Source organism: Sinohyriopsis cumingii, chromosome 6 (assembly GCF_028554795.1).
Source record: "Sinohyriopsis cumingii isolate HCF-2022 chromosome 6, ASM2855479v2, whole genome shotgun sequence".
Classification (NCBI taxonomy): Eukaryota; Metazoa; Mollusca; class Bivalvia; order Unionida; family Unionidae; genus Sinohyriopsis; species Sinohyriopsis cumingii.
This window is the reverse complement of record NC_142966.1, coordinates 167,245,351-167,258,266: the sequence shown is the minus strand read 5'-3', so window position 1 is coordinate 167,258,266 and position 12,916 is coordinate 167,245,351. Positions and strand designations below refer to the sequence as shown.

At 36.0% G+C, this 12,916-nt stretch overlaps 1 protein-coding gene across 1 annotated transcript; it reads right to left on the bottom strand.

Moving 5' to 3' along the window:
• Positions 1-6,401: 6,401 nt before the first annotated feature.
• On the bottom strand, positions 6,402-6,986 carry LOC149798488 (uncharacterized). Its single transcript, XM_089960879.1, has one exon. It carries the CDS (start codon positions 6,984-6,986, stop codon positions 6,402-6,404), a length of 585 nt encoding a protein of 194 aa, XP_089817005.1.
• Positions 6,987-12,916: the final 5,930 nt, after the last annotated feature.

Sequence of the window (12,916 nt, the reverse complement as noted above, 5' to 3'; positions counted from 1 at the left end):
CCAGAGATTTCATCTTTCCCAGACAATTAATTAGTGATTTGTCAGTTTGTCTTGAAGAAAACTTGGGATGGAATACATGGTCTAATCGAATAATGCTTGTATGCTTTGCAGTCAGGACCATATACATTGTACCATGTGACAAAGAAATCCAGATTAGCTGCACCATAGGGTCTATTGTGGGGCCTGCAACTTAACTGGCTCAAATTCAAACAAATCACTCCTGAAAAAAATTAACAGAAAGCATAAAAATCGCAACTAGCATTTTAAGTCCTACCTGTTTCTTCTTGATTAAATCCTACCTATTTTCCAAAATTGTACAAATATTTAAGTATTGGAAGACATATTTCCCCTAAATTTTCAGTTCTGCAATTGATCCAGAGTCTGATTAGTATAAATAGACAGGTACTTAACTAAAAGTGAAAACAACGTTAAAGGTTCTGAAGTCATCGATTTCACTAACAACAGCATAAACTAAATATTAAGAGTGTGCATAGTAACCTTTGGCAATATTTCGCATCTTAAACGTATACAGTATTTTTTATTTGGAATCTAGATATACGAGACATGCTGTTGGTCAGTATGATTCGATCCAGGTCGTGTGAGACCATGGCTAAAGCAATTGTCATCCCTACTCTATGTTGAAACCTAGGGAAAACATTTTCAGAAAAGTAGATCATATGTATATTTTGATTTGATTTTCATAGCTGTTTGGTCACTGCCTACCTACAGCAATATTATGAACCTGGGCTTCTGTCATGCTCCTGTGTTTGAATTAAGTGACTTGCACAGCTAGATAACTGAGTGATTTTATGCATAAATGGCGTTATAATAATCACATTATTATAGTGACACTTCCTATGCATCTTGAATGTCTTAACAATGTAACATTGATTTCCTTACCTGCCGACTGCATACTTTCATCCATAAATGCAAAGAATAAAGCAATGTAAAAGAGTTGCAGAACTTTGCATCAGGCTATTATTTACTGTAATAGGAAACATTTTTTACAAACATTGTTTAGATGAATTTCTTCCTAATGAGTGATGCATACATTTCTGCTGTTAATTTTGAGAAATGCATTTCTTTCTGTACACCATCAAAGTTTGTAATTTTTACATCCATTTAAAACACACACCATTCTGAGCACTTTTATTTGGAATCATACAATTCAACTGGATTACAGTTAATGCATTTCGAGGGTTGACAAGCTTGCAATAATGTAATGATGTACACCATAACGTCAGATGAAAAGAAGTAACGAGTTATTTACAAGACATGGTGGGACCAAAACCAATGCCTTCCCAAATATCAAAATAATTGTCTTTGAAACGAAAAGCACATTAACAAGAAGTTCTTGACAAATGAGATACCATCTTATTGATTTGATTAAACTCAATATTAACTTATAAATAAATAAACCTAACAGGGACCAATATGAGGTAATGTTGACCTTTTCAGGGTTGAATATTCACCCATCGAACTTCAAAAGGAAAGTTATAATTTCAGGCATCAAGTAAATTTTCAAATCACTTGATCGGATGAATGCTGATTAAGGGCTGATCCAGTGGTATTTGTTGGTTGAGCTGTCAATGGGGCATTTTGATATAATTATGAAGATACGTGGATTTGTTAAACTCAGAGACACATTATCTTTGGGCTGCGTGTGTCCCAGAATTCTCGAAAGGTGTAACACTGCAATCCAGTGTTTTTCTTTAATGTCATGATGCTAATTTCAGTAATGAATTTTCCAAACTCAAGTCTGCAAAAGGTCTGAAATTCCTTTAATAAAATGTCTCTATTTTTTTCAGTTATAACTAGGATAAGATCTTTAAAGATTCTCTTTACTAAAATTTTACTTTCATTAACAACCAATCATGGCCATCCAAAGCCACATATACTATATTTGATATTCACCCATTATAGACTGGCTATTCCGTTCTTCCATAAGATAAGTATCATAAGTCCTACAAAATGCTTTAATTTCATTCTTCAGTAATAATAAATGTTTACCATGGGGTTCTTCCAGGAACTATTATTGCAGGGGATAGTTTATGTGTGTGTATGCATGAGTGTATTTGCTCTCTGCCATCTCAAGTACAAATTCTTTACATTGTGGTCGAATCATCATTTGATCGTTAAATAGAGAAATATTTAATCGATGTTGCACTTTCTGCACATTTTTATACAAGTGACAGGATTTCCGATGGTCTAAATTTAGAGTGAAAATATAAGGGAATTTCCATGTTTAAATTTAGATCATATTATCCTGATAAAAGTGAACGAGTTTAAGTGCACAGAAGTCTGACGCTTTATCAATAAAATACGATGAAATCTCTGACAACACGAAATCACCTTATCGGTAAAGTGTAATATAAATAAACACAAGGAGTGCAAGCGTGGCCGCAATCCTCCGCTCGATTCGACTTTTGTCACGCGTCTTTTATCGCTAAATTAAAAAGCTACACACATCCTTTCAAAATGTAGTAATGTATCAACGCATAAATCTCGGACGACAATCGCATGAATCTAATCCGACGAATTAAACTTTATTTTCATAGTAACAGTCACAATGTCTTTCTTCATGACACTATCAAAAGGAAGTAGCCAATTTCACCCTACAGTAAATTAGCGTTAGGGTCTAGTACTCTTACCGATCGCGGTGCACAGTCTGTGTTATCTTTTAATACTACCAAATCCAGCATCCGTCTCGGCTTTTAATAGTGGAAATGTGAAACATCTTATTTTGTGAAATTACTTTCAAAGTGTTATTCATTCCGTGGCAGAATTGGCTACTTCGACCTGATGAAATTATCTGCTCAGAACGTTTTACATTTCTCTAGGGCGAGACTACAACTTGTTGTTACCAGAATACACAATAAAAGTACGATATTCAAAGGGGGTCAAAACATATTTGGACCGAGTTTAGTACGGCCAGCACACAATCTAAACCATCATATATTTAGAGAAATTATAGTGACATGTTAATGTAGTAACTTCAAGGAAACGAATTATGCTTATTATTTTGCTACTGTGCTGTAGACAAATACTGAAGTCGCTGTTGGCACTTTTTACATGTATACTGAGCAACAGGATTCCTAATGGTCTAAATTTAGAAAGGTATGTTAGGGTATTTCCATTTCCAGGTCAAACGAGTCTAGGCATGTTCTTGGCTTTATAATTCCTATAGGAATCCTAATCGACTACATTTTTTTTAAAGTTCTGCTCGAGTAACTCCGTTTCTAAGTTTGGAAGCCTATCCCTGGTCCAACAAAACTATGCATGCTCTTGGACTTAAACTTAATCGCCTGTCATCTGAGCGATAGTATCCTTAATGGTCTAAATTTAAACCCGTACGCCGTCTACTCAACCATGGCATGTGTCATTTTCAAACTTTTACCTGCATACACTATACAGTAATAAAATGTATTGTTTTTTATCAGTGGCGTAGCTAGGGATACAATAAAAAAGCGTATAACAAACGCAAAAATGCAATGTTTTAAAGTTCCTTGTCGTCCTTTCAGAAGAAAATCGCTTCGCTACATGGTACTTAACTGTTGATCGACTACATATACTCCTTATGTTAATTTAATTAGTATTGTGTATTGGCCGTTTTTCCTTGATTATAGATTCAAACGGTCATTTTATAAACACAATATTGTGTAATGTTTCGGTTTTGTAATGAGAGAGGAAAAGACATGTTTCTGCAAACACATTTTATTCCATAGCATACAAATTATAACTGACTTGCTTGTCAAACCTATATGTAGCACCTTATCTGTCAACCTTATCTCAAATTTCCAGCATGCTGGTTTAGCAATGGATAAGTCTTTATTACCGAATATCACTGCTTCTGAACACTACATCCCTCTTTTTCTTTCAGATTAAAAATTTACGTTTGTAAATTGAAAATCAGTTATGTATTTATTGAACTAATAATAATAATAATAATAATAATGCCTTTCTTAACAACATAAATTCACATGCTAGAAATGCATGAGTGTAATAAATTTGCGTCTTGACTTTGTTTTCTTGTTGATAATGTACAAAAACGTAAACTTAGCACTGTGTAGGTTTAAAGTTCTCACGGCTTAGTCCTAATAATATGCTGGGTTTTGATTGATGGTAGAGTTCAAATTCACTACGTTAAACTAAACTGCCATCTGATGAGACACACATGTTATTGTTAACTATCCAGATCTACAAAACAGTTTACAGTTATAGCACACTACCGTATTTATAAGCAAAACATCACACAACACAATGTATGTGGTAAAGCTTCTAAAAGTTTTATGTTATTCTGCACACACATAATCCTTTTGGCAGTCTGGTGGATTTCTGATTCGGGATGATCTTCTAAATGCCAGGTCGGATTTTAGATATGTGTCTCCATCTTTTTTAGATTTATTGTATCATATGTCTGGTCATCATATGGTGGAATATCGGGTGAATTCTCTACTTTCTTGAAGAATAACAAATTTATAGTTATCGGATGGTTTTCTCTTCTCGCTGTTATCATTGATCCCTTTTTCGTGACAACTTCATATGGTTTGGGGTCAAATGGAGTTGACAATTTGTCTCGCTTTTCTTGTTTTACTAGAACACTGTCTCCAACTTTGAAATTTGACTTCTTGGCTTTCATTGTTTGATCTGCATAGCTCTTCATCTTTTCCTTTTTCTCAGTATCGGTTTTCCTAGTTTTGTTGATTTGATTTGCATACTTGGGAGATTAGTTATTATCTTTCGTCCAAATATAATTTCGGCTGGAGATTTGTTGTTTGTCGCATGAGGTATGGCTCTGTAATTGCGTACAAAATTGTACATTTCTTGTTTCCAGCTTTTACATTCTGCATTAGCTGCTTTGATTGTTTTTCCAATTGTCCCCATAAACCTTTCTGCTTCGCCACTGTCTTGAGGCCATAAAGGTGTGATTTTCCTATGCTTGAATCCCATGTATTCTGCAAACTTTGTAAACTCTTTGTCCATAGAATGGAGGTCCATTATCCGATTTTACAACGTCTGATATTCCGAACATTGACAATATTTTGTCAAGTTGCGGAATGATTGTTTTCGCAGATGTTGAGTTAATAATTTCAACTACTGTATGCCTTGATTAGTCATCAATAAGTACCATTAAGTATATTCCTGACTGAAGAGGACCGCTGAAGTCCATGAATGTTTCCAATTTCCTGATTCTATAAATCTGATAGCTTGTTAAAAGTCCTGGTCCACTAAAGTAGCCGTCCGAATTTCTTCACGGTCATGGCTTTGGGTACAGCCTTGACAAATATGAATTAAATATAAGCTTCTGCAATTTCAGAATCTTTACAGCATTCACTTCAAGTCTTGGGATGGCGCGGAATATAGTCTGCTGCATTTGTTTTACCTGGCTTGTATACTCCTTTGAAATTGTATGCTTGTAATCTCAATCTCCATCTCTCTATTCTTGCAGGAGGTCGTAATTTTGGATTGTGGCTTTTGGTCACTAATTATCTGAAACCTATGACCGAATAAGTACAGATGGAAGTGCTCACAACTCCAGATTATTGCTAGTGCTTCATGTTCAATTGGGAATATCGTATTTTCCACATCCGAGAGTGCTCTATTGGCGTAGGCAATAACCTTTCCATTCTGAGTTAATAACGCGCCCAGAACAACAGGACATGCATCAACAATTAGTTATGTTAACTTATTAAGATCGAAATACCCTTTTATTGGGTTACCAACTAGGTGTTGTTTGAGCTTTTCAAACGCTTTTTCGTGTTTATCAGTCCATTCCCATGGTTTATTTTGTTTGGTTAAGGCTCGAAGAGGCTCATTGATTATTGCATAATTTGGGATAAATCGTCCACATAGTCTGTCATGCCTAGAAAACTGAGTACTTTTAATGTGTTTGATGGAATACTGGCACTTTGATTGCTTCCACCTTCTTCGGATTTGAAGAAATTCCATCATTGCTGAAAATGTATCCAAAGAACACCAGTTTGTCTTTGTTGAACTCACATTTCTGTTTATTTAGTGTCAAACCCTTTTTACTTTATGTGAGTGAATGTAGACTCTAGTTTCTTGTCATGTTCTTCCTGAGTGCAGCCAAATGCTAGAATGTCATCGTTAATATTCATTGTGCCTTTTAGTCCTTTCAGTGCTGTACAGAATGTGCCTTGAAATATTTTCGCTGCAGATGATATTCATGAAATGAGACGTTTATATCTTCGTAGTCCAGTATGAGTTGAGAATGTTGTAATGTTTCTTGATTTTTCGTCAAATTCCAGTTGATGGTAACCCGAATTTAGGTCAAGCTTGGAGAATATGGTTGCACCGTTTCGATCTGCTATAACGTCGTCTATTGTTAGTGTGATGTGTCTCTTACGAAGTACTTTTTCATTGGGTAAACGTATATCAAGTCAGATCCTAATTTCTTTGGGAGTTTTGGGATTGGGAGCAACCACAATTGGAGATACCCACGGAGTTGGTCCGTCTACCTTTCCGATAATGTCTAATCCTTCAAGTCTTGCCAAATCTTTTTCAACATTCTTCCGAATATGAAATGGAATCCGTCGATGTGGTTGAGCTACAGGGATTACAGTATCGTCAGTGTGAAGGTGTATATGTACGTCTTTTAGTTTTCTAATTCCTTTGAAGATATCTGGGTACTTTGTACACAATTCTTCAGACTTGTTCTTCACTGTAGCACAGATTGTTGCAATTATTTGCAACTGTACGTTTGTTTCATAACTCAGTAGGTTTCCAAAATTTCCTTTGGTTACATAGGATGGAGCTGTAGTGATCCTATATTTTGTCTCATTCTTGGCTTGAAATTTGACAACCATGAGTAATTTCGTTTCTGATCCATATGCAAATACATTTGTGTCTTTTTTCTGCAGCTTAGGCTTAGGTTTCATCTTAGCAAATGTATGTTCGTCCATGACATTAATGCTTGATTCTGTGTCAATCAGTACCTCTATTTTAGTTCTATCTACTTCTACCATTGTGTGAGGTTGTTTTGGTTTTAGAGTATTGACTTTATCTCGAGTTTGTTGGGAAATGTGTATTCTGCATCTGAGCTCTCATATGTACTACCTCTATCAAGATGGCTTTCTACCTGATTAGCTTTGCTTTCGGCTTTGAGTCTTGATCAGAACTTTAGCAAGATGGTTTTTCTTCTTGCAGAAATTTCGGGGTCTCCCTTTTGTTAGACACAGTCAGTCTTTTGCGTGGATATTCACCAGCACAATGTCTGCATGTTTGGTTTTTGTATTGTTGTTTGTTGGCGCCTTTAGCTTTCTCCATGAAATGTGTCTTGTTTCTACGACGAATCGTGTCATTTGTTTTAACATGGCATTGGCATTCTTTCTTTCGGATTTTTCTATTTCTCTTGCTCGTCTGTCAGCGAGTTCCATGCCATAAGCAAGTGCAAGATATGTTAGGTCCATCTCTTCACGAAGTGCACGAGGTCTTAGACGTGTTGACAAACATCCTTGAATTATTTGTGATTTTAGTTTGGTGTGGAAATGATTAATCGATTGTCCATTTTTGTTGCTTTTCTTGCCGAAATTTGTAGATTTTAAATTCGTGGTTCTCCTTTGGTGCTAAATAGTTTGTCAACTTTTCAACAGTGGTTGGATAATCATCTCTTGTCTCTTGGATTGTTTCAAAAATGTCGTTTACTTCCTCTCCTGCGTAGTGTAAAAGCAATGCACGTCGACGTTTTGTGTCTCTAATGTCCATTCCAATCAGAAGGTAATAAAGTCGTTTCACCCACGTCTTCCATCGAACATCAGGTAAGTTTTCATGGACTTAGAATGTTCGGAAAATGGGCAAACTTGCTGCCATTATTAGCGATATAGACCTTCACTACAAGTGCACAACACGGTAGCAGGTCTGAAATAATTCCCTGAATAGAATGACACAACTGTCCTTATTCTTCCCTTTTTAGCCTCAGCTTTTTCAGCTACATCCTCGTCGCCATTGTAATGTTTAGTTTTTGTAACGAAAGAGGAAAATACCTGTTTCTACAAAAACGTTTATTCCATAGCATGCAAAGTATAACTAACTTGCTTGACAGACCGGTATCTAGCACCCTATATGTCAGCCTTACCACCTTCCTTTATGATATCATGCATCTTTTCGCATGTTGTGACATGTGTGATCTCAGTTACACGTATTTCATTATCAAATATATAACCTTTCGCACTGTATTCCAAGCCATTTGTATGATAATGGTGGTTCTTTGGTGTGAATTTCGGATGTAAAGATGCGTGCCACTTGTCTGAATGAATACTTTCATCTATAAAGAAATGTTCTTGCACAGAATCAATTCTATAGATTTGCTGCCAATTTTTATATACCCAAGCAATGTCATGTGGAGGCTAAATTTTATGAAATCTGTAGTGTATTTGTTATTGATGCATACACTCAAAATAGGTTATTTACTTTGTTTACTTCTCCCAAACTCCTTTAGTCTCATGGTCAGTGAAGCATACTACTTAATTCACCATTTCTAGGAAAGAAAAAAAATTAATTGTTTATATCACCAAATTTAGCACAATGCACATGTCTTGCAAATGTGCAACATTTCTAAAGTGTACAAGTAATGAAAGCTTGTCATAAATTTTTGAATGTTAACAAGCAATCTTTAAATAACTGTCAAGTAAAGGAAACGTTTAGATTTTAAAGTTTGAATAATTGGGTAATATCGCTTGGAATAGATCGTTAACAGGCTGGTTCAATCTTCCGTTGTAAATGAGTGACTGTTTGATATTTAAAACAGGTCTTCTTTGGCATTAGTATTATTACATTGAAAAAGAAATATTAAATCAACCAGTATGTTTATCAGCTTGAACATTTCTTTTGATATTGCGATAAAAATATTTCTTGCATTGTGTTCTTAATCGACTGCCAGAAATGTTGTAAGGTGAGCATGATCTAAAGGAGGAAATTCGTGTTGCCGACTAGTTCAAACGTCTGCATAATGACATAGTCGCAAAAGAACCATGAACCAAGACCATCAACCATGCCATTTTGCACCAAATGATGTGCAATAAACTGATGCTAATACCAGATTTTTTAAAGTCAGTATGTAAATTAGACAATTAATATGACAGCAAATTAAATCACGGGGTTTTCCATATAGAAGTATTACGAAGATTGATGTCGACTTATTTACGATTATTAATTTATTTACAGTAATAAAAAAGGGACATTTTTCTTTACCAATACTCTGATAGATGCAAATTGCGCGATCGTATCTGATTATGTTAAGAAAAATATGATTGGTCCAATGAAATTTATAATAAAGCCATACCAAACCTGATACAAAATCAAATAAAAGGGCGAGATAAAAGTTGTTGGAAATACAAACATAACTAGAGTATAATCAGTGATTACATGTTTCACCTCTGACATTACCAGGATTCAGTAGACATTGTCCAAAATATAATGCAGAAAATAAAATGACAGTAAAATTATATTGAACCCTTTCTTTTGCACTCTTTAATCTTGACAGTTGAAACGTTCATGTTTTAAAATCTGAAATATGGTCTTTTAATGGCACAATATTGTTAATATGGTGTCGAATTATTCTGAGAAACCTATCGACCTACTCACCTCTCTACTCTGTCAGGGTAATCATACATTAGAGAAAAGAGATATTTCTTTCTGATCATATGAAAGTAATGGTAACAAATTGATAATACATAATATTAACTATATTTTCATATTAATTTGTTCTTAAAATCTGTTTAAGAGCTAATCATATTTTCCACCCCTAGAAGTCAGATTTTATGGGTGAAAGTCCCAAGCTTTGAGTAAACATGGAGTTATAGCGTGTGGTGAGGGGTGTATAGTTCATATCATTATAATTACCTTGTTTAACCACATCATGCTGTCCACTCACCCGATTCTAATACCAATTCACATGTACAATACTCAGGTAACCTGACTAAATCATGTCTCTGATGTATTTCAGCCCAGTAATTTACAGAAAATCATCCGTATTGTTCACTAGAAATATTTCCGCAAAACAATGTATGTTCAGTTGGCCAGGTAGTCATTCTGAATCCAACTTTTGACACTTGGTAGCACCTGCCTGCTACCCGTGAAACAAATCTAACTTCTGATCTTGTCTCATAAAGCAGCAAATATAAAAATGGTCCTGCAACACCTCCTGCTTTGGCTGGTTGCCATTATAGTTAGAGTTAAAGCTGTCATGCTCCTGTGTGGGTGTGGCTGTTGCCCATCTGTATTGACACCAGGTGAATTCTCTGAGAGATAGTCTCTAGCAGAAAAAAAAAAAACCAATATGGAAAGTACTAACATAATTGAATTTTGCCACCTGAAGAACATCATACAAATTCAGGTTGCATACACTACTCTTATATTTCCATGGATAGCTCACAACTTGGTTATATCAATTCATTCCATACTACTGCCGATGTATAAATAAGCTGTGAATGTTTGTAGTTTAAACAAGCAAACTAACAAAACTTTATGAAAAAAATTAAATGCATTTAAACTAAATTCGTATCTAGAGCAACCTAGAACACTGATACAACGAAATATTGTCTGCGCTCCTTGTGCGTTACCACAACTTTTTCTGAGGATCAGAACATGTAAATGAATATTTATATATCAATTAATGAGTACAGCGGTGCTTGTGATCTTGCACAATGTAAAACTACAACAACTTTACAAAAGGGATCTAAAGGGCTGAGGACTGTGTCACCCTCTGTCCAAATATGGGGGAAACAACATTTATAGGAAAAAATGAAATTAATAGTAGATGTTACACTAATAGTGCTACAAAATCTGATAATCTTGGTTCATTCAACACGTTTGGGCACTTGAACTTTGTGGTATACGCTGTAATATAATATTTTCTCTCCCCACCTCTCTCTCACCTCTCTCTCCCTCTCCCCCTCTCCCCCTCTCTCCCTCTCTCCACCTCCCTCTCCCTCTCCCCCTCTCAACCTCCCTCTCCCTCTCCCCCTCTCCCTCTCTCCACCTCCACCTCCACCTCCCTCTCTCTCCCTCTCCCCCTCTCCACCTCTCTCCCTCTCTCCACCTCTCTCCCTCGCCACCTCTCTCCCTCACCCCCTCTCCACTAATTCAGCTCACATAGTAAACCTAAGTGAGCAGTATGATATTAAAAATTCATGCACTTTAAATTTATGAATTACTATGATCAAAACATATAGTTATCATTATAAACATACCTTTGCACGCTTCTGTGCTGAGAAGATCTTATGCACCACATCACTTTGGGGGATCAACGTGTGTTTGAAATATGTGTTTTCAATTTCGCACCAAAGAATCAGGTGCTAATTTAAGTAATGAGTTTCCCAAACTCAAATCTATAAGTGGACTGAAATTCTGTAGATAATAAAATTTCTATATTTTTAGTTACAACCATGATAAGCGCTTAAACGGTTCTTTTCACGAAAATTTTACTTCAATTATCAAACAGATCCTGGTCAGAAAAGCCCATATTTTGTATGTTCAGACATGTATAGACTGGTTCCCATTCTTTCATATCTTTACTACCTTGATTACTTAAGTCAGTCGCTGATGCATACTTTTAGCCACAAGCCCACGGTAGTCATAACTGCATCTGTGTGGAGGACGCGCTAGTGCCATATGTTTTAATTTTGTAGCCATATATATTGTAAAAGAATCAGCAGAATCATTGCTAAAATAGGAGAAGAAAACCAGAGTTGTACCATAATTGTTTGAAAAGCATTTTATAATATTACCAAACTTCCAAAATGTTATTAAAAGGATAATAATGAAAGCTTAGGGTATGTCAATCCGTTAATCAGCTGTTGACATACATATGTTAAAATGAACAATTTGTTCTGTTCGTTTCCTTTATACGTACAGTATCTGAGGTAGATATTGCCTTTCATTCTTAGAATTGGATGCCTTCGACCAAATGTCTTTCTTTTTCTATAATACCTATTATGTTGCGTAACATGATTATAACTACTAGCTGTCTGCACATATGTTTGCTGGAGGGTAATCACACCAAACTTTGAAATATATCTTCTCACGTTGCGAAGTAAAACGTTCATATGTCTCTAATAACTGATGGAAGGAAATGGCGGTTGTTGGGTAGTTTTGGAACCCTGTTATTTGGTTCCTCACAAGAAGGGATGCCATGACTTAGGCTGAAAAAGCTTGCAGCAGTATTCAAATTATACGTACATACGTTTATTCAACACTCCCAGATCGGCTGATCGATCGTAATATTATAGTTACTGATGTAAATGTCTTTCAGGGACTAGTTGCATGATTAGATCAATGGGATTTTTATCAACTAGCTGGCCACATGAACGGCGTTTGGGGGTGGCAAGTAGGGCAACCGCCCCAGGCCCCGCTCTTGAGGGTGCCCTGCGCTTCAGGTCTAAGGTCGTTCATATGAGTTTGTCAAGCTTTATTCTCCGCCAAATCGTGAAAGTTGATCTAGTCTAGACATAATCAATGTTTGCAGTAGCATACCAATCGAGATACCAATACTCTGGCCCCGTGCGGTCATGGTCAGCCCGAGGCCCCGCATACTCCTATCACCGCCTCCGGCTGGCCATACATGTTTGAGAAATCAATAAGAATTTTATTACATCAGTTTTCGTCGTATTTCTGTTTCAAATACGCATAATTCAATTGGATAATGATAAGCATTTAGAATTATAACACTGTTTTACTATGTAGATAATAGCTTCTCCCCTTGTTGTAATACACTATTGTCGCTTTATATGTGCAACGAATTGCCAGTTAAATATACCTATGTATTTTGCCTTAGGAATATAAACAGGTAACTCAGTAGAAAGTGGAACTGATGCTAAAACTAAGAAAGAGCATGCTCAGTGGTTTCTAACTCTCATTGACTTACTTCAGCTGTGTCATTGTGTCACAACGTGTATAT